This window comes from Drosophila elegans, unplaced genomic scaffold (assembly GCF_018152505.1).
Source record: "Drosophila elegans isolate 14027-0461.03 unplaced genomic scaffold, ASM1815250v1 contig_208, whole genome shotgun sequence".
Classification (NCBI taxonomy): Eukaryota; Metazoa; Arthropoda; class Insecta; order Diptera; family Drosophilidae; genus Drosophila; species Drosophila elegans.
The window spans coordinates 7,570,138-7,591,878 of NW_024545578.1; the positions used below are offsets into that span (position 1 = coordinate 7,570,138).

Consider the following 21,741-nt stretch of genomic DNA (forward strand, 5'->3'; position numbering starts at 1 on the left):
ATGATAGTGGGCGATACACAAAAAACTAAAATTCGAAGAACATTTCGTGATTTAAAAATATAATATAAATATAGGATTTTCCTAGGCCATTCTTAGTTCAAGAAAATCTTTTTAAAAATAATGAAACTAAAATTCAAGCTTATGAAATATTTTATGAACTTGTCTAAAAGTATGCAATGAAAAAAAGGAATGTAACATTAAAATGGTTTTATTACGAGGAACGACATTCCTTTTTTTGATTGCATACATTTGGACACCTTTAGAAATGATTTTAAAAACACCCTGTTCAGCTACCTTACTGAAGTTTCTAGGTAAGTTTTTTTCACCAGAGAAGTTAAGAATCATCCATAAACCATCACGTTTATTTATATTTAAAAAAAAAATATAGAGGCTCAAAAAGGCATTCAATCAATCATTTTAAAACTATTTTTTCCCAGTGCATCATCGCTGGCGAAGCGAAAGCAATCAACATGCATATGTGACTTCTTGTGCGGCTTCGTTTCCGCTTTGGCTATGCAAAACTTGTTTGCCAAGCTAAACGATGTTCGAGGTTGTTGTTTCTGTCGTAGTTGGCAAATGCAAACACATTTAAATGTCAAGACGCAGCAAGAAGAGCATCGTGTCCTGGCCGCAAACCGCCGGAGCCGGAAGTTTTCGGCATTTCGTTTTAGACATCGAAATCGACATTGACTTACGTTTGGCTGGGATTTTGAGTCACCGACGTCCGTCGCATTTGAATCAAAATTGAAATTGGCTTATCTTGTTGCACTAGCCAAGAACGAGCGGTTTTCCTGGCCAACGGGGAATTCTTTAACCCCGGAGAAGCCATCAACGTGTAAGCGCTTTTTCCAATTCGAGTCCAGTGGCAGTCCAACTTTGACTTTACGCTTCGTGCACACTTCTAAACTAAACTGAAATTTCTGTGCATATTTGGTCCTCTTTTTCTGGGTTGCAGTCAGCCATGGCTTCTCCGGTCCGTGGCCAAAAAAGCTTTCTTTTCGAAGCCACAGTAAGGGTTAGCTATTTAAATCCGAGACCATGCACTCTGTGCCTGCTAGCTGAAGTCCTTATAGACCGGGAGTGAAAACAGGACCATATATAGGAGCCGCAGGAGATGCATGTCAAGGTTGCGGGCTGCGGTTCCATTGCCGTTGCCGTTGCCATTGCCTTGAGCACGGACCACTGCATCTCACGGCACTAACCGGCACCACACATTGACTTTAACTGGGTCCGTTTCCCACCTGAGTTTTGTGAAAGCCAACACCTGCATCTACATATGTGGCACAGATATTTGCATGTTGTGGGAATTATGGGACATGGCACGGGGGAAATAGTTTTCAACAACCCAAATTTGGTATGACTTTCAACTGTTCCGTTTTCTTTTCAGCAGAAAGTTCATTAAAGTATTTTCCACCACTGAAAAACAAACCATTATGTGATTTAATTTTTGAAATCTTTTGTCCATATAAGTACATTGTTCATATGGTAAAATAAGATAGATAAGATATTATAGAAACCATCTATAATAAATAATGAAGAAGTGAAAATCATAAAAAAATGGTAATAACTAAGTTAAACATGTTAATTAATACAAATACCTTTTTTTAACCAGGTAAAATAAGATAGAAATAGTTTCTATAATAAATAATGAAAAAGTGAAAATCATAAAAAAAGTAATAACTAAGTTAATCATGTTAATTAATACAAATACTAAGTTTTAACCAGATTATTTAAATAAAAAGATTAATAAAATGAGTTTTTCTAATAAATAATAACAACTTTTTTGACTATGTATGTATAAACCATATTTTGATGCATAAAATTGAAGAACTAGATTAAGTTGTCAGCTTTGGCCAAATCAAACCAAAGTGGAAATTATTTATGTTTACATTTTGCCTAAGCCTCTAGAAGCTCTTTAAATTAAGTGTTGGCCATAAATAGCTTAACTTAACTAAAATGAAATCAAACATTATGAAAATGTTATGAGAAATGTGTATACATCAAAGCCCTAATAAGCTTTATAAATAAGTTTTCAATGATAAATAACTTGTTTTTCTATTTGCACCAAGTCAAACAAAACACAAAAATATATGAAAAATATATAAAATAAATTTTGTTTGCGGGCTTTAAATTAATTCCCTTAATAATGCTCATGCTTTTACCCTTTCTCTTTTTGGGCCCTCCAACAAAAGGATACCCGAAAATACCAGGTGGGGCAGCGGGACCCGGCAGTCCCTCGACATCCGCCTCCGGTGGGGGCGGCGGCACGCCCCAGTCACGTCGTCAGTCGCGGGCGCTGGAATGCCTGGCCCCGCCCCGGACCGGATCCTTCAGGCAGCGCAACTCGCCGCTCCACCAGCCGGATCCGCCGCCCCGTCCGCCGCTGGCCTTCTGCAAACGCCGCCTGAGTTGGCCCGAAGTGGATCCGCGCTCCGATTCCGGGTGAGTTCAAAGCGAAAAAAAAAACAAAATACTAAATTCAAATCCAAAGCCAAGTTCAAGTCGGGCCAGCCTAATGCATAGTTGATGAAGTGCGAATGGCTTTGGCAAATTAAATGCCTGTCTGGTCACCAGTGAGCATGTTTGCTCGAGGTAATTAACCCACAGAGGGAAATGCTAATATTTTGGCCAAACTTGACTGCCAGATGTTTACACGCCCACACACACACGCGCGCAGACTGAGAGGTATTCGAATGTGAAATGCATAAATTAAATAGGCTAAATATAATTAGTGTGCCTCTAGGGATTTGGTGCGGGTCAACCATAAAGTAACTTGCGAAAATCAAAAATAAATTATATACCAATTAATTAATGTACTTCAATTTCAGTTGTGTTTTCGATTTGTTTTTCGAATTGCCAAACGAAACTTTACCGCTCGACCTTCATAATTACGTAATTACAAAAGTTCGTTCAGTTAGTTCGGTGCCGAAATTCGGAAAGAAACTTTCGCACCCTCCCACGGGCCAGAAGACCATGGCAACTTGGGATGAGGCCCAAAACCTTTGGAGTGCCGAAAAGTTTTTCTAGGGAAGAACCTGAACCAACGCACACACACAGAGAGTCTTGTTCTTGGGGGCGGCTTAAAGGCACCCTTTGGTCCTTGAGCGACTAGATTGCTCTCAATATGGACGAGAATCAGGCAGAGCCAGGTGCAACATCCTCCAGCCGCTGCAACATCGTCTTTGTGGCTCAAAGCCAGTGCTCTGCCACTTTGCATAATGCGGCATCTGCTTAACCTGGAAATGGGCGCTCGACGCGAGTTTGGACCACAGGTTACTTTTAATTAAGCCCCAAAATGAGGTTTACTTGGTAGATTGCTTAAAGAAACACGAGGTTTTGATGAGCCGAAAGTGTGAAATGCGTTCGGAAGAGGGCCGCCTGGAACTTTTTTAACATCCATTAACATGCTCGGCTTTCCTGCATAATTGCCCTTGTTGTAACAAAGTTTTTCAAGGATGAAATTAATTTGTACACCTTTGTAAACTTTTCACCTGCAGCACTTCAAAGATAATGACCACTACAAATTAGTTTTTCACAAAATGCTAACCAGTTTTCACCTGTCTGATTTATCAGCATTTAATTGCAATCCATTTAAAAAGACATTGTCTCTATCATTAGGAAGTCAAACCCAAAATGTAGCTAATTAAAATGCAATTGATGCACGAAATTTCATATTTTATGCATTAACTGCTAATTGCCGCAAAATTGGGTTGCCACCACAGCTATTAAATGTTAATAAAACGAAAAATAAATAAACAAGAGGCAGATAAGCATATATTTTCTATGAACGCACAGCATTCTGTTGATGCTTTTAAATTATTTAGCATCAATTTATATTCCGACAAATAAAAAGTAATATTAATTATTTGCTGCGAAGTCTTGAGCATGCCTGGAAAATAAAAGTTTTGCGACAGGGCATTGTTTTTCTTAAAGTTAAATACAAAATAAATATTTGCGACAAAATAAATACCAAAGAAATATAAAAAAGTTCAGCAAAACTTTTCGCAAGCCACAAAATAAAAAAATTACACAAGAAAACTGTGAAAAATCTTAAAAATTGAAACTGAAATTGAGTGTCTGTGTAAGCGGTGAAATCACAAAGCAAAGCGACAAGAAGAAAAATAAAAAGCAACACAAACAGCTGGGCGAAAAGTTTCAAATTAAATTTTTCACAAACAACTTTCGAGGGGGACAACTTCAGACAATGCAGTTAGTGTCCTGGACTGACAAAGTCTACCCCGTCATCATTTACGCCAATTATGTGGACCATTTTCACACGCCTTCCGCATATCTATAAAAAAAGTGTGTATTAACACCCAGAGGTGTCCACGAAAAGGGTTTTGCCCACATTTCATGGACGATGGCAAAAAAAGTGCAGACAGAAAGTGTTGCCTACTTTCGGGGGTCTCTTCAGTTTATTTTTCACCATAAACGTAAACGTAAAAAATCATCAACGCCGGCGACAAAGTTAAGCCGCTTAGCTGTTTCCTTTGCTGAGTGGACAAAGTTTCGAACAACTTTTTTGCCACAGCTGCTCGGATAAATCCGGTGGGCCTTTGCAAGAGTGCGGGGCATGCAAATCAAATGATTAGGCAGAACATCAACTATCGTGACTAGCCCTAGTTAGGACCCAAGCACAAAAAGTTTCAATCGAGGGTACGCTGGGAAAAACAATCCGCACCTTATGGGCTCATCTCCATTTTGAATTGATTAGCAATTTTAAAAGACGATAAATAGATTTCATTTTTCAAGTCTTCATTCCACCACAAATCTGTTCAATACTCCAATAATAATTTAGATTTAAATTATTAAGCATTAAATGTATTTTACATTTATTAAATGTATTTCAAGAAATATTCTATAATTTGTTTTAAAATTTAATTCCTTAGATTCAGTTAAAGTTTGTTTAGTATGTTTTAAAAATACAAAATATTTTATAGAGCAATTTAAGGCTATGAACATTTTTTATCTGTATGCAAGCTGGTGAATATTTGTATACAATTAGCGGCTCAGGGTAAGCCTTCGCTTTGGGGCATCAAGCATACGCAGAGTGGTCCCCGGCAACAGGCGACGACCCTTATCAATGTTGAAAAAGGTACGGCAATGTCACATTTGTATGTTGGCAACGGCATATTGACAGTGCCAATTAAAGTCAGACACCGAACTGACAGCGGCAGCAGTTGATTTGAATATCCTTTGAAATCGAATCGAAACGGAGTCCATAAAAGTATACACACATATGAATTTAACCCTATTTTATGGACCCATTTTTTCACATTCCCATTCCCATTCACAGAGTTCAGGAAACGGACGGCTCGTACTTTGAGAACTTTACATCGCTTGGCTGGAAACGGGAAAATCGTCGCATGTCGGCCACGCGTGCCGCCGAAGCACGTGCCGAGGCTAATCCCGAGAATGAACGTGATCCGCCGGCGACGGAGGAGACCATTGACCGCCAGGACGAGAAGGAGAAGCTGTACGCGGAGGTCCTGCACACCATTGCAAACACCGTTGGTGCTCCGGCTCCAGGCGGACAGGTAAATCAATATGCCAGGGATAGTTGCGCCTGGAATGAAATTATGATTTAGGATTCGGAACTTTTTCGAGGAGGGGTGGTGCTTATGCAAATAGTTGCAAATTACACAAATTAAGGCGATTTAGGGGATGCCAACAAACAACATTCGCCTCGGGGCGGGGACACCACATGATTGAAAGGCTTAATCGCCGGCATTAGGCTTTGAAACGTTTTGCAATTTGAATGATTAATGCTCGGGTTTGCCCAAAACGGCAAGAAAACACATTCTGGGATTTGGGGATTGTGTGCCAGGGGATGGAGAATCGAGAGAAGCTGGGGGTAACTTCATTTCATTTCCGAGCTCTCAATGATGCTATGATGCTCCCGAGCAGCAAAATTCAATTAAAAATGTGCTACTTTTCCTCCTCATTGCTGATTGCCATTTCAAAAGGAATTTTCCAATATTTCTGCAATGGCCGGGTCCCAGCTTAACTCGAGTTCATTTTTCAATTATCGTTTTTAATTTAGCAGTAAGAAAATTGTTAGACGCCCAGTGCACAACTGATGAAACTTGAGCAGTTCCCGGTGGGAGTTCAAAGAAGTAGAGTGGACTGAAGACCTAGATGGCAAGGTTACGCCAGCATAACAAAAGTTTCAACTAGTAGCGGAAAAATAACGTTCGTCCTCCTGCTGTGATTGAGTTGAAGCCGGTCAAATCTCGCGGGTGCCCGCAAAGCGGATAGAGAAACGGGAAAGTGAGTTGGCCAAGTCGGTAAAGTTATTGCTTGGCCGTCTCTGCGGGCGTCCCTCTGCTCGGGTTTTTGCATTTAATGGTAAATAATTACAAATAAATGCGATTTGCCCGGCCAGTGCCATCAGAGGGTTGAACCTGCCCTAATGAAAATTAATGAAAAAGAGGGAAAAAATTTATAAAAGTAATAACGAAATGGAATGCAAAAATGTTGCACGAACAGATGCTGGATACTGAAGGACGCTTAGGTATTATCTGCCCAAGTGGTGTTCATTAAAAAGATAAACAAACTGAGTTGAGCAGCCCTCAAGTGAAACTGAGATTATTTTCAATTCTAAAGAATTATTTGCAGCAGAAATAAAGAAGCGTTAATAAGGGACTCTGTTTTTGCACTAAATGAGGTTAAACATAAGCTGAGAGATGCTCCTATAAAACAGAAATTTGTTATTCCTCTGGCAAAGCTCACATGCGAAGGAATATTTAATTTAGATGCTTAAAAATTCTGTATATTGCAAATGTACCCAAATCAATCTTATTCCAGTTGCCTCACATATTCTGCCTGCTCATTATTCATTCCGAGGCCCAATCATTGATTTGGATTTCGGCAGTCAGTCCCGTCATCTTCTGAATAATGGGATTAAAATAAAATAATATAATTAGATTTCAGGCATTCAGAGATGCAGGCTGTTTGCACTTTTATAATTCATAATTTTGACTGCAGCGAAAGCAATCAAATTATGATAAAATTCCCGTATAGGGGGAAATGCGATGAAAGCGTTATTTGAAGCGTGATCCAAATCAAAAATCGACGGGCTAATAAATTCAAGGGAGATAAATCAATAGAGATGAGAGAAAAAAGAGAATAAACGAAAACAGGATTTTGTTCGATGGCATGGGGAGGATGGCGAACAGGCAATAAACGAATTTCCTGCCAAAGCAAAATATGCAAATTTTGCCTTAAATGATATTATAATTTTGTTGACTTCCAAAATATTTACAAATAAATGACAATATAATTAAATTAAATTTATAAAATATTTACTCTACCCATGGCAACATGCGGCGTATGCGTAATGCGTCTTCCTCTTTCCGACTGCAAATCGCGTACACAGTTTGCACATTACAAGGACGAAATGTATCTGCACGCTCAGCGCGCCTTCGGTGTCAATCCGGATCGTCATTATCGCCTACTGCACGCCTCCGCCGAGGATAAACCCAAGATAATCGTACTCTCTGCGGTGGTAATCGAAGCTGATGGCCTCGAGGCAAAGGACGCCAATGGTAAGGAATCTCAACCAGCTTTCTACACAATCGACACTTTCTCCACTTTCCCCATTCTCTACCCCACCCTCACCCATCCAATGTGTCAATCTGTCCATCTATGTATCGTGGTGTGTAAATATTTTTAGTTTGGAAATTGATTTTGCGGCTAGTGCGGTAATTGCATTATGAAGCTCTGTGGCGGTGCGTGTGTGCACTTGGGCAAATCAAAAAGCCAAACGGGCCACCCATAAACTGCTGGGGCACCATGTGCGTTGACTATTTCCCCCAATTATACTAGATTTTGTTGTCCTCCCTGCCGGTCCAAGTCCATGTCAAAGTAACAGTTTTGGTTATGCCTCTGCTGGCTCCATCTCAGTGGGCGTTCAATAAATTTGCAATTTAATGCTTCCCATTTTGTTCATTATGCTCGAGAGCCAGAAGCCCCACAACCAGAAATAGCACTACACGGGGAGAAATTTTACTTACTTCAATAGATGTTATTCCAAACTATGATTTTAATCATCTTGCTGACACATGGCATTGTAATATGCCACCATATTAGATTGTCGATTTTCGGAGAATTTTATATATTTAAATATCTTTTTTATTGCCATTTTCATTAGAGCTATTTTATTGTGAATAATTGTACTTGTAGGACTTGTGTATGGGCAACTTAAAAGACAAGTTTTCTTACTTTCCTTAAACAATTTAATATTAATAACTGTCTTATTTAAACGTAATCTATATAAAAATATTTCCTTTACAATTTAAATATTTAAATATATATTTCTATTTGTAAATACAGATATTAATATGAGTTGTCTCTATAATATTACAAATTTTGTATATTTTATACATTTCTAAACTAAATTGAGCTTTTTGCCATTACTCAAGTTTTCATTAATTAATCACGAAATACTCTGTTAAGAGAAAAGTAGATTTTTGGGAATTCGTACATTGCTATATATATAATAATGTCTAAGATTTGTGCTCTGTGCTGAAGCAGCAGCCGCCTCATCGAAGGCAACGCAATTTCGCATTTTAATGTGCTCAAGGATGTGTAAGGAATACGTTGAGTGCTCCTTCGTCTACGTCTGCTTCTGTTGGAGCATTTTTCTACGGCCCGGGCGATTCAAGCCCGAGTACCCAGTAACCATTCGGATTCCCATTCTTCACCGCCCCTCAGTAGTGCAGTGTTAGTGTGCCGTTTACCATCTGCCATCTGCTAAATGTACTGATGACGGCCACCGTCTGGAAGCAACACCAAATAGGCCAGAATGAGGTGGATGGAAATGAGTATGGGGATGAGGCCCTGGGCAGATGGCATACAACTCGTTGCCAATGAAACGTGGCCGATGAGAGCTGGCTGCTTTTGTTTGGGCCATTCTCGATTGGCAAATAAGCTGCGAAAGCGGAGAATCAGGTTCAGTTCCGTTCGATTTCGGTTCGATTTTCATTAGCAGCCTGTGATTCCTTGCTGACTGGTCAAGCATGAAAGGCAACAAACAAATTGGCCATTACAATGAGTGCCCCGATGCACGGGTCCGAATTTCAAATGAATCATTTTTGTGACGCAATCGATTTACCGGCGAAAAACCCACTGAAAGTAAATCAAAATCGGAAGGAATCGGTTTTAGTACATAATCAGCATCAGCACAATGGGGCAATCGGATATGGGCCTGCCATTTTGAACCCAATTAAATCAATCGCCCCGAAATAATTCCAATAACAGAAATTGTCTCCAAGGCAGCGTAATTGTTTCAATTATGGGGATCTTTATGCAAAAATCTTAATCTTGGCAACGGGCATCTGTGTCTGTGGCTGTGGCTGCTGTGCGCGTAAATCACAGGCACTCAATAATTGAGCGGCACTTTATGCAAATGAAATGTTAATCATACGCAATGTGTGACTGGGACCAGCTGACGCCACGTTATCCCCGCGGGCAGTGCCATTAATTGGCATTTAATGTCATCGGGCGAGCTCTTCATTAATGCGTCTCCATTCCTTATTTTACCTTATCTGCCGTCCCCTTTTCCATATCTCTATCTTGTCCTTTACTGGGATTAAAACATATTATAATTTACATCATGCCTCTTTTATGACTTAATTATTAAACTATCATTGTGTTAATTAATACCCAACAGTTAAGTTTATAACTTTAAAATTAGTTCTTTTTTTTTTACATTTATCAACTTCTTAATGGGAGCAACATATATATATTTTTCGATGAACCCATTCTGTGTCCAATTTTGTTTGAGACTTACTTTTTGTACCCATTTATTTATGTCCTGCACAGGTTTCTCGGATCCGTACTGCATGCTGGGCATCCAGCCGGACGAAAACGGCGGTCCGCCCGTGTCGCCGCTGCCGCTGCCGCCGACGCCGCGAGCCCTCTCGGCGGACATGAGCGGCGGATTCGACAATAGCGCCACGGACTCGCCACCGCACCGCAAGCACAGCTTCCGGCTGAGCTTCAAGCGGCGGGAGGCGGGACGGCGGGAGCAGCGCGACTCACTGGGCGGACCCGTTCCGGCCAAGCTCATCAAGGCGACCAGCATCAAGCCCCACACACTAACTCCCAAGTGGAACGAGAAGTTTAAATTGTAAGTTTCTAAATTTATAGATACAAGGATAAGTTCAACTTTTAAAAATTAGTCGAATAACCTAAAAGGTCGTGATTGTACACAACAATTTACCTATTAATGTCTGAATAAAATATCTGTACTTATTGAATAAATGCAAACTAATGTTCGTTGAACTGGTAAACTCAAAGCAAAGATAAAACAATAATTTTTGCTTAAAGTTATTTCAAGTCAATTTTGATTCAAGTTTTTTGGTGAATTGTCGTACAAGTCATCAAAATGCCCATCACATTTAGAGATGTATTTGTAAACCATTATCATCAATTACTGCTATTTTTAACTGATCAATTTCATGTTAAAAGAAGCAAAGAGGCAGGAGTCATTATTTCCTTGTGATAAATGAGAAAACCTGGCAGCAGCAAAAATTCAAACAAATCATTGGCATCTGTGGGTTCTGATCCCTGTCACATGCTCAACGATGCGATTCAATATCGTACGTTATTTATGAGTTGTAAGGCATAAAAGAAAGAAATTCATTTACATTAGCCATAAAATTGAAACACAAATGCACAAAGAAATGTTCGATAAGAAATGCAATGAAATTTATGTTGCAATTACAATAAAAACGGAATAAGGAAAAAAATGTGAAATCAAACGAATTTAAAATACCCTGCTGGTCCAACAAAATATTTACATTTGCAAATTAATTTTAAAATTTCCTTTTCAATGGTCTATTGTTTATTATTTCTATGTGCTCATAAATATAAAATTGTTTTAAGCCAATAAAAAATAGTTGTTTCTCGGATCAATAACTCTGAAAACCCAATTCATAGAAATAACGAATCAAATATTATTTTTTATAAGCCAAGGAGAATTCAGAAAATTCAGCGTGGTGTACTTCCTGTGAAATCAACAACAAGGCTTAGGAAAAGTCATTTCAATTTAAATGCAGAAATAAATCACGTCATAAATTAAATGGAGCAGCCAAACTCAGGGCAGTGTTCTTGGAGAAAACCATAAACACATGCTAAACATTTGTAAATCTTTAAAAATTTAATGAAAACCGTAAATCTCACAATCACTTGCTCGTACTAAGAGTTAAACCCTTGAATTATTTCCTGCAGCGACATAGATGACATCAATACGGACATCTTCCACCTGGACATTTGGGACCACGATGATGAAAGCTGCGTCCTGGACGCCGTCTCGCGACTGAACGAGGTCCGTGGAGTTCGCGGACTGGGGCGCTTCTTCAAGCAGGTGTGTCAGTCGGCTCGCCAGGGCTCCCAGGACGATTTCCTGGGCTCTGTGAACATCCCGCTGTCGGAGATCCCATCCACCGGACTGGATTCCTGGTTCAAGCTGGAGGCACGCAGTCACCGGAGCACCGTCCAGGGTCGGATCCGGCTCAAGATGTGGCTCTCGACCCGCGAGGATCGCAGCACCGTCGCCGAGGAGAACCACGAGCAGCAGATCCACAAGGTGGAGCAGCTGCAAAGGGTGTTCATGCAGCACGAGGTCACCACGCACGAGCCCTCGTGGACCTGGTGCGGTGACCTCCCAGGACCTGCCCTCACCATCCTGCATCAGTTGGCCGTGCAGTCGGATCTCTCGGACTTACACTGCGTCATGGCCAGGTGAGTTCTCGATTCTATCACACTGAAATCAAATACTATTTAAATCTTAAGTGACTGAGAAGAAAGCGTTTCCACATTGAATTTTAAAAAATTATTAAAATTTGTTTTATATTTCTTTAAAAACCAAAACAAAGGAAAGGCAAAAAAAACAATCTTTATTTTAGTAAGACTCTGTAATAAAATATTTTTGTTATACAGTAAACTAAGTTAAATTAACTTAAATTAAAGGTAAATTAAATTCTTACCATTTTTTCGTTTTGGTTTATAGTTTTCTAGGAACACATTCCTTTCGTCGAAATTTCCAGAAATCTAAGCCCCAATCTTACCTTTTCCTTTTCCAGATATGTGGCTGCTGCCAAGCTGAATCGCTCTACCCCGCTGGACCCTAAATTCCTGCATCGCCTGCTCAGCGACGTGGAGAAGCAGTGGAACCAGCCCAACCAAGAGGCCCTCAGTCGGGATCTCGAGCAGTGGCTGGCGGATGCCATGAACGGTTTCGTGGAGCGCTCCCTCAACCAGATTCGTCGGCACAGGGACATCTTCCCCGCTTTGAATCCGCCCTCCCTAATTCGCCTGGAATTCCTGCTGCGCTGCCTGGGACTCCTGGGTTCGATGAGAGCCTTCAGGGCCGTGTGTCCTTTTAACAAGGGAGTGAGGGGCGAGGTGGTCAACGCCCTGCGCAAAGGATCCGTGATGTGGGGCCAAACGGTGATGCGGGAATCGCAGGGTCTGCCCAATCCATTATCGAATTTCGTAACAACATTAACGGCCGACATTCAGCTGGGACAGACATACTATCATGCCCTTTTCGACAAGTGAGTAGATTTCGGATCACTTTTAGTTACCTTTCCGGGAACCTTGGCCCTGGTTTTTTGAGTACGTGGCACACGTGTCGCCCATTAAATGGGTCCAAGTCCCTCCGAACAAATAAAATGTGCCGAGCAGCTAAACAAAAGTAGAAAGTATCCCGTTCCGTTCCGGGTTACCATGCGAACACTGCACTCGCCGTGTTGACGTTGACCCAATTGAATTGCCAATGGCCAACCCCACGCAAATGGCGTCATTTCGATTCCAACATTTCAACTAATCCGCCATCGTCGCCCGAGGCGAAGCACTTTACAGTTGCCAGTTGAGTTCTCTAATCAGTTTGAGCATTTGTCAAATGGCCGAGTCAAAGTCATAAAGCTAACGAGCATTAATGAGGGCCACAAAATGTTGTCATGACAGATTGCCAGCAGCCTTGGGAATGAACCTATAACTATTTCCCCACCCAGGGGGTGTGTTCTACGAAAATATTTTTCAACTTTACTATTAAATAAATTGGAAGGAGGCAAACAATTCTGTTCAGCAAGTATATTATGCTTTCAGCTGACTTACTTGGAAAATACTTCTTAGGTTTACTTAAATGTATCAATAACTTACACTATGTAGCCTTGAGTGGATCTGAAGTATAAGGATTGATTTTGTCAGAAAAATATTATAGTAGGTATATATCAAGAGTCGTACCCTAGCGTATCCTATTTCTGTTCAGTTTAAAATAAACACAAGACTCAAATATAATGCATGCCCATAAAAACGGAAATATTAAAAATAAGGTAATCAATATTGGCATTATCGCTCGAAACCTTTTTGTTCAATTTTAATTTGAATTAAATGGGCTTATTCATGTTTTTTAGTATTTAAATATGTTACAGTTACAATAGCTTAATTATATAGTTATTTATTAATATTAAGTGAATTTGCTTTACGTAGAACAACAACTATTTATTTATAAAAATACCTTTGCCACACAAACTAGAACCTTTGATAAGATTTTTGTTTCACTTTTAACTTAATTTGATTTAAAGCCATTTGAGTTTGATTTGTTAGCAGTGGCTTAAAACATTTGACAGTCTCTTACAAATGAAATGAAATGATAAATCTACCTAGCACTGATCAAGTTACGGCGTTAAAGCAACCTGAAGGGCTTCAACAAAGTCTCGTTTGTAGGTATAGGTGCATAGGGCCGCATCCTTGGACCTCCCGCCGGACTAATAAGTCACATATTTGTCAGTTAGCGCGGCCATAAAAGGTCCTTAATGAGGACATCAAGTGGCTTACACACATAAGCTCCAAATTAATTGCGCTGTCATAAAAATGCTCTCACGTTGCCCGTTTTGCTTTTGGCCGGACTTGCAACCCGGACATCCTGACGAGGCATTTAACAAATGTCCAGAGGCTGTCAGCCAAAGTGTTGAGAGTTGAATGTTGAGTGCCGAGTCGGGCAGCATTAGCAAAATTTACTTCAAGGCTAATTGCGCCATTTTCTCGCTTTAAACTCAAGAGGCCATTATTTACGCACCGCAGGCAAATAGGCGGTTGAAGGGGTTATACCTTGCCGAGAGTTCAGCAATAAAAGATGTTTGATAAATCTTGTAAATTAAATTAAAAATAAGGGGTAATGTCTGATACTTCCGTTTTTTAAATAGTGGTCAGCAATAGTATTTCATAATATTAAATGGTCAGCAAAAAGGTTTTATAAAGTTAAACTTAGATAAGGAACTTACCAAATTTAAGCATTAATTTATATAGTTTTTAGGCAAGCTGTTTAATGACTAAACCAGTTAAAATTAGTCACAAGTTTTTAAGAAAATAGATTTCGAATAGATTATGAAACGAATCTGAAACCATGCTAAAATTTCGGATATCTTAATACACTTTCTTAATGTAATACAAGAACAGGCATTTAAAATATATTAAAAACATAAATTGTAGCTTAACAAAAATAATTTATTCAGGTAAACTTTAAAAAATAGTACATTCTTGTGCTGATGTTAGTTTTCAATTAATTTATTTTTTTTTGGTTTTGCTATTGGCTAAACCAGTTAACGAGCTGACCTAGAATACAAAAAAGACTGAAAGACAGAATAGGTGCCACTCAAGCAATTAAGACCATTCTTTTCTAAAGCCCGTTTCGAACCCCTGGCACGGAGTAATCCCCCAAATCGATGCCCAGCCACGTAAACGCTCTTTCTTTCTCCGCAGCACGAACGGCATCCAGTACTTCAGCATCATCTACAAACAGTACGATGCGATGGTGGGTGAGGAGGTGTATAGCCGGATGGCCGCTGGCCAGGTGCCCGGGGTGCGGATGAACCTCTCGCAGTACGCGGTGCTCGAGGGCGATGCGGAGCCGGTGGACACCAAGCCGTTCGAGCTGTTCCTGGCGCTGCAGGAGTTCTGCCAGCTGAAGCGGCACCTGTCCGCCCAGCCGCAGCCGCCGGAGAAGCCGCTGGCGCTGAGCAACAGTCACGAGTGGTTCATACCGACGCTGGAGCGCTGGATGATGGTTAGCAAGGCAAAGGCGCTGCAGCGGATCAGGGCGGCCATCCGCATGGACGCCATCTGCGAGGGCGAGCGCATCGTGCGCTACAGCAGCTCCTCGGTGGACACGGCCAGCACGCTGCTGAACATCAAGGAGTTCTGGAAGGTGATGAACTGGCCGGACGAGGACACGGCCATCATGTTGGAGTCGCAGCTCATCGACGTGGTCTGCTCGGCGGCCATGCACTACTGCGATCTGATCCACACCGCTTTGGCGGACAGTGGCTACTACGAGCAGCAGGGTCCGTTCCGGTGCTCCGACGACATGTGCGTCACGGTCAACAATGTGGAGTATGTGCGTCGCACCCTGGCCGAGTTCCGATCGGATGAGCAGCCGCTGGAGGAGTCGGCCGACAACCTGCTCGAGTCCAGTCTCACCCACATGGAGAACCGCTGCGAGCGGATCCTCTCTAAGCTGGCTCCCCTCATGCAGATGTCGCTGCAGAAGGCCATGTTCCATCTGGCCTGGTCACCCGACTCCCTGCCAGCGAATCAGGCCATTGTCCCGCTGTTGGAGTACCTGGATTGCCACCTGGCCGCCCTAAATAGCGCCCTGCTCACCAAGAACTTCAACCGCTCGCTGCGATTCATTTGGAAGACTGTGCTGGGCGAGATGTCGCGCCAAATGGAGACCGGCGATGAGACGGACAAGCCGACGCACTTCCACAAGCGTCTGTATGAGGCACTGCAGCTCCTCATCGACTTCTTCCATGCTGAGGGCCAGGGCCTGCTCCTGGAGTGCCTGCACACCGAGGACTTCTGGCGCATCGAGCAGCGGCTGCAGTTCCACAAGACGGACACCGATCGGCTCATCGACATGTTCTACATGCAGCGACTGCGGGAGCAACTGATGGCCGTCATGCCCTCGCCCTACGGATCGCTGGCCGTTCGGGCCTACTTCAATCACGATTCGCTTTGCGTGGAGGTCCTGCACGCCCGGGACGTGGTGCCCCTCGATCCGAACGGTTTCAGCGATCCCTTCGTGGTCATCGAGTTGCTGCCGCGAAGGATCTTCCTCCACTGCATGGAGCAGCAGACCAATGTGCACAAGGTAAGGCAACGATTTTGTTCATTTCTAAAGGTTGTGGGATAAGGGTAATGCTCCCAAAAATAATATATATAAGTCAAGTAATTGAGGAAAATATTTAATATTTAAAAATAAATTTAAATCAAAGGTTAAATGAAAGTTTGCTATTTTTTAGGCAAAAGTTTGAAGCATCTTTATAAATTTTATAATTTCATCACTTTAGCGCACTTTGAACCCCGTGTTCGACGAATGCTTTGAGTTCTCCGTGACCCTGGAGCAGTGCTTAACGGAGGGTGCCATGATCTGCTTCACGGTGATGGATCATGACGTCCTGACGGCCAACGATTTCGGCGGCGAGGCCTACTTGGCACTGGGCAACATTCCCGGGGTGGAGGCCTACAGTACAAGTGTGGACAACTTCCATGGGCTGAAGCAAATCGAACTGCCACTCATGGAGCAGAAGGATAAATGTGAGTTGAACATTTCCTGACAGGCCCAATCTCCTTCTCGATGCCATGTAAAATGTTCTCCCCCTTCTCCCAAGGCAATCCCATTTTGCAAATCCTCGAAGTGCGCATCAACGATAAACAGGCCCAGGACTTTGTGCGAAAGCAAAAGGCACGGTTTATCAATTGATTCTAGAAAAGGATAAAACAGAAAAAACAGGACTACCGAGCGAACCGTTTGTAAAACGTTTTGAAGCGATGAAAGGGCGGATCGAGCAATGTAATTGCATCGATGGCCACGATGATAACTTAACCAAAGCTAAATTGTACCCAATCCAGCATTGTATGTATTGTACTTAATCTAGTTGTTTGACAAAGACTCCTCCTTTTCTCTTCAGTTTGTAAATGTTAGTGAAGAATCGAAATTCAAATGGTGCAAAAGTGTTGAGCAGTAAAAATGGGATTTCAGTTTCCCACTGCTCTACACTAAACGTTGCTTGAACAAAATTACGGATAAATTAAAAAAAAAAAACACACAAATTAGGAACTTATTAGAAGCCTAGCCTATTGCTGAAATTGTCACAATTGGGCAATCAAACAAAATTAATTAGCCAGCGAAATCTAATAAGCGAACACACGACAAAACTCGAGCTACCTACTCCAGCACCCAGATGCGTTTTGAAGACTTTTACCACAAACAAAAATACACGATTAAGATATGTAACTAAGGATTTGCGAATTACAACACATTTTTTGGGTCAATTTAAAATATACGAATATATCAGCAACATGTATACCTAAATATACAAAGGACAGTGCAGCACCTTTTCTACCAACAACGCCAAGAAACAATCAAAATCTGCGTAACTCTGAGCTTCTTTGAAACCCCCCAAACAACTACACACAAGACATAATCACACCCAGACATGCAGGAGAAAGCTATTTACAATATAAATACAAATACATGAGATACGTGTACATGATTTGTACATTTTATATCACGCCCAAAGGACAGTGTAACTAAGTCTAAAGTATATTTGTAAACTATTTTCTGAGCACAGATTTTGTATAAATTTATTAGACACGCGCTTGTCCCCCGAGAAGCAGCCTTCAGCTCTTTTGCTTATACACAACTTAGGGTTTTTCCTCGTCTTATCCCCAACAACTTTTACCAACACTTTCCCCCAATTGGTTTTTCCACCCAGAAGGTCTCGCTTCTACTGTAAATTTTGTACTATATACAATGGTCTCTATAATGAAGGAACTTGAACCCAAACACGCGGTTAGCTGTGTACTATATATTATGAATAACTAAAGAATTGTTGAAACTGTGTAACTCTTAACTGTAAACTGTAAACTAAAAGCAAGAACTTTTTATACCTTTCGCAAAGGAGGCATTGGGCGTGGCTGAGGACAATTTTAGAGAACAAAAATAAAGATACTAACTACTAAAACAAATGCACAACAAAGAAATGAAAATCCAAGTCAAATTAAAACTATTTTTAATATTTACACTAAACGCAAGAAATTTCATGATTGTTAATTACAAATGAATGGAGTATTATGCAAAACAAATATAAATATATAGATAAATGGATAAATAACTAATCGGTAATCAAGTATTTAGTTTGTAAGAGAATCGTTTGGTACGGAATATTTGCACAGCCTTTCAAATCTGAATTTAGTGAATTTTGTTTAGTTAAGTTTGGTTTTTCAGTTCGACTTTGTTTAGTCTGCCATCGCCAAGACATCGACAGAAGTTATGATCTCCAATGGACAAACATCGAAGTAGAGTCAACGCTGAATGATCAAAATTTAAAATGTTCTACTTCAATATCTTCCAAGGACACTCGTTATTTTAAACTCCTCACTTCAAACTGCAATCTTCCAGACTTTTGTGCAGCAAATCCAGTAAAGAAAAAAATAGTTAAATGGATAAACATAAATGTAGGCAAGAGTTTGCTGTACTAACCAACCAAAACTACTGTGTTGATATGTGTACCTATGATAATTTCCTAAAATCGAATAGACAAATTTTCAAACAAACACGTGGGCAAACCAGAATAAATAAAATCAAATTAAATTATTCATGTTACTGGCACTAGCTAAAAAATAAGTGAAGCGAGCCGAGTAGGATAAATATAAACAGAAGTGAAATTTTATTTCGATATCGAAACTGATAAAGAATGCGAGTATTGGCCAAACAAAGAGACCAAACGCATTTCCCAACCGCAACAAAACCCACAAGCAACTGAAACTATTGAAAATCAAGGCCAAAACATGCATAAAAACCTATACTATACCTATACATATATATATATATATATACATATTTGAATGTGCAATTGTTGTGCTAGTTACAGAATACAAAGGAAACCAACAAAGAGCCCTCCTACATATATACTATACAGAATGCAAATGCAAATACAAATATTTTTAATTGCCACATTTGCAGGCGGCCAGCAGAAACAAAACGGCAACTATTTTCGATAATATACGTTACACAAATTCATTTCCTCTTTTCATGCCTGCCCCACAGATACTAAGTATTTATAACTATTATGTTTTTTGTATGCCAAGACAGAACTATAACAAAACACTCCACCGCCGAAACTTGATATGAATTTTTGAAAGAAACTACTAACGAAAAACCAAAGTAAATATATAGTTTTTTTAAATCGTATGTGTGTAATGCAAATACCAACGGGCCAGAATTCAGGTTCCTAAACTCCCCTCCGTAAATAAATAAATATATCTGAAAAGATATCTGAATAGATATCTAAATAGCAAACACTGCAAACTCTCTACTAACCCTAAGTACATAATTGTGTGTCTGTGCAACAGCTAATATCAAATCAAAACAAATCCATGCGAAAGCGATAGAAAAAGTACGAATAAAATCGAAACGAAGAAAACCCTTAACACATATTCAATGTAAATTCAACAAAATGCTGCAGAAAAACCATTATCAAATTCAATCAATAAATGTCAATGAATAATTAACTGGCAACTGTCTTTTACTCGGTGTGCAATCTGTTGGAAATTCAAAAGGGTTCGACTACAGGTGGCTAAAATAAAGATTGGCATACACTGGAATTGATTTCTGTTCTCCTTTTTAGCATACGATAAATAAAAATGTTTATTCAAAACCCTTAACATCCAAGGTAGTTTTAGTGGGACTATTCAAAACACATTTAAAATTTTAAAGAAGTAATCAAGTATTTTTAAATTGTTATGTTAATTTCATATATATTTTAATTAGAACTTTGCGTTAATTTTAATCGACAAGAGCTTCTTTATTAAATACTTTTGTTTTTTATAAAAAAATCTTTTTTATGTAATGGTTTCTAGAACGGATTCAGTATTCAGGTAATATCTAATTTTGCAAAATTGACCTTTTTTTAACTGATAAGCTAAAATCAATCCCCGCAACAGGCAATCGTCCGTTGTATGAAAATAAATTGTCGTTCCGCTGTCGGGGAAAATGCGGCCGGGAAAATGTTTACGGAATTGATTTGAGGCACTATCTGGTGCACGTCAAAGGTCTGGAGTGAAAGTGTGGAAAAGCTTTTATCTAAATTAAATCCTGACACATGCAATAGCTCCGTTGTCCCCTCCTTTTTTAGCCTTTTTTCCAGCACATGACGTACAAACGTCTTGCTATTTAAAGCAAGTGGCAAGGGTCACGTTAAAGCGATCCTTTGAGACATGCACACGTTTGTAAATGTGCCATTGTATTTAAGGCATATCCTAAACTTTTCCACGACACTCTCTGTTTGGAAAATCTGTGCAGTTTTATGCAAGTTTTATGACACCAGCCGAGGACACAGAGCGCACACAAAAAACTTTTTACGACTTGCAGTGCCAAAGAACAAACATCAGACGTTCTCGAGCTGCGCCTGATGCGTAAAGTAAACAAAAAGTAACGTACTACGAGCAACTGAAACAAATTTCCCAAAAAAATGCTCACACTTACAGGAAATGCTGACAAAAGAGAACCTGAAATAGAAAAGCAAGTGTGCATAGAATCCTGTTCGTGTCAGTATCAAACTTATCAAACTTAGAATAGGTTGACATCCGTTTAGCTGAAGAAAAAGGAAAATACGTTAAGGATTTTGGCTCCCCCAAGCTAAAGAAAATAAATATAATATAAATGTGAAACATATGTTAAAAGCCCCATCCGCAACTATAAAATGCACTTAATTAATCACCAAATTAAATAAGATATTTTTCTGGCTTAAGTACATGAGAATTTGTACTGAAACATGTAAATATTTATGACTATGAGAAATTTCCTTTGATGATTTCCCAGTTATGGTTAAAGTTACGCCACAACCCCTCCAAAAATGTGGATGCCAAATTAATTTACCAACATTCTTATTCAACCGAATAAACTAATGCAAACTAAAGTCCACAGAAGTTGTACAAAAGTTGTTGAATAATTTGAGAAAATTTTGGTATACATATTCTATTGCGCGCGGAAAACCAAAAACTACTGTTTATGTTTGAGCGTGTAACGCGAACTGGAAGGAAAAATGTGAAATGCAATATTTATTTACATGAGTGACCATTTTGAATATCATCAACAGTATAAAGTGCAACCTTAAACGTTGAATGGAAGGGGTTTTTGGGAAAAGTGACCCAGAGAGTCTGGGATCTGGCCCCATTATCGATGCCACTCATGCTAATGACATGATGCAAATTAAGCCCCAACTTATACCTCACCGCCTGACCCCTAACGCTCCAGCCAACAGTCAAAAGCATTGCACAGTCACGTGCGGCAGCTGGCCAAAAGTGGTGCCTGTCAGCCAATGAAGCCTAATGTAGTAAACCTCAGATGCACCTCACCTCCAACCCCAGTAACGTCAACATCCTCCCCCCCCACTCCCACCCCCACTCGACCTCAAACTGCACTGAAAAAAGGTCAATCGCTACAGCGGTAACTTTAATTGCACAAATATCTCCAAATTCAAATGATTATTGCCTGTGTAATATTATAAAAACTCGTTAATACATAAATACAGCTTAAAATTTTACCTGATGTTCCACGTTAATCACAGTATTTACATCTTCCAAAAAAATAAAAAAAATATAATTCAAAATTTCATTAATGTTATAGATAGCGCCAGGCATTTTGATCACATTATTTTTTCCTGT

At 40.1% G+C, this 21,741-nt stretch overlaps 1 protein-coding gene across 1 annotated transcript in view; it reads left to right on the forward strand.

Annotated features, from left to right (window-relative positions):
* Window positions 1-19,575, forward strand: part of LOC108146816 (BAI1-associated protein 3) — a 50,979-nt gene extending 31,404 nt beyond the window's left edge. Inside the window, 9 exon segments of the mRNA XM_017273007.2 lie at window positions 2,193-2,442; window positions 5,297-5,537; window positions 7,379-7,547; window positions 9,826-10,132; window positions 11,236-11,748; window positions 12,090-12,563; window positions 14,773-16,162; window positions 16,362-16,608; window positions 16,683-19,575. Of these exon segments, the coding sequence (XP_017128496.2) occupies window positions 2,193-2,442; window positions 5,297-5,537; window positions 7,379-7,547; window positions 9,826-10,132; window positions 11,236-11,748; window positions 12,090-12,563; window positions 14,773-16,162; window positions 16,362-16,608; window positions 16,683-16,774 (3,683 nt within the window). The 3' untranslated portion in view covers window positions 16,775-19,575.
* The last annotated feature ends 2,166 nt before the right edge of the window (window positions 19,576-21,741 follow it).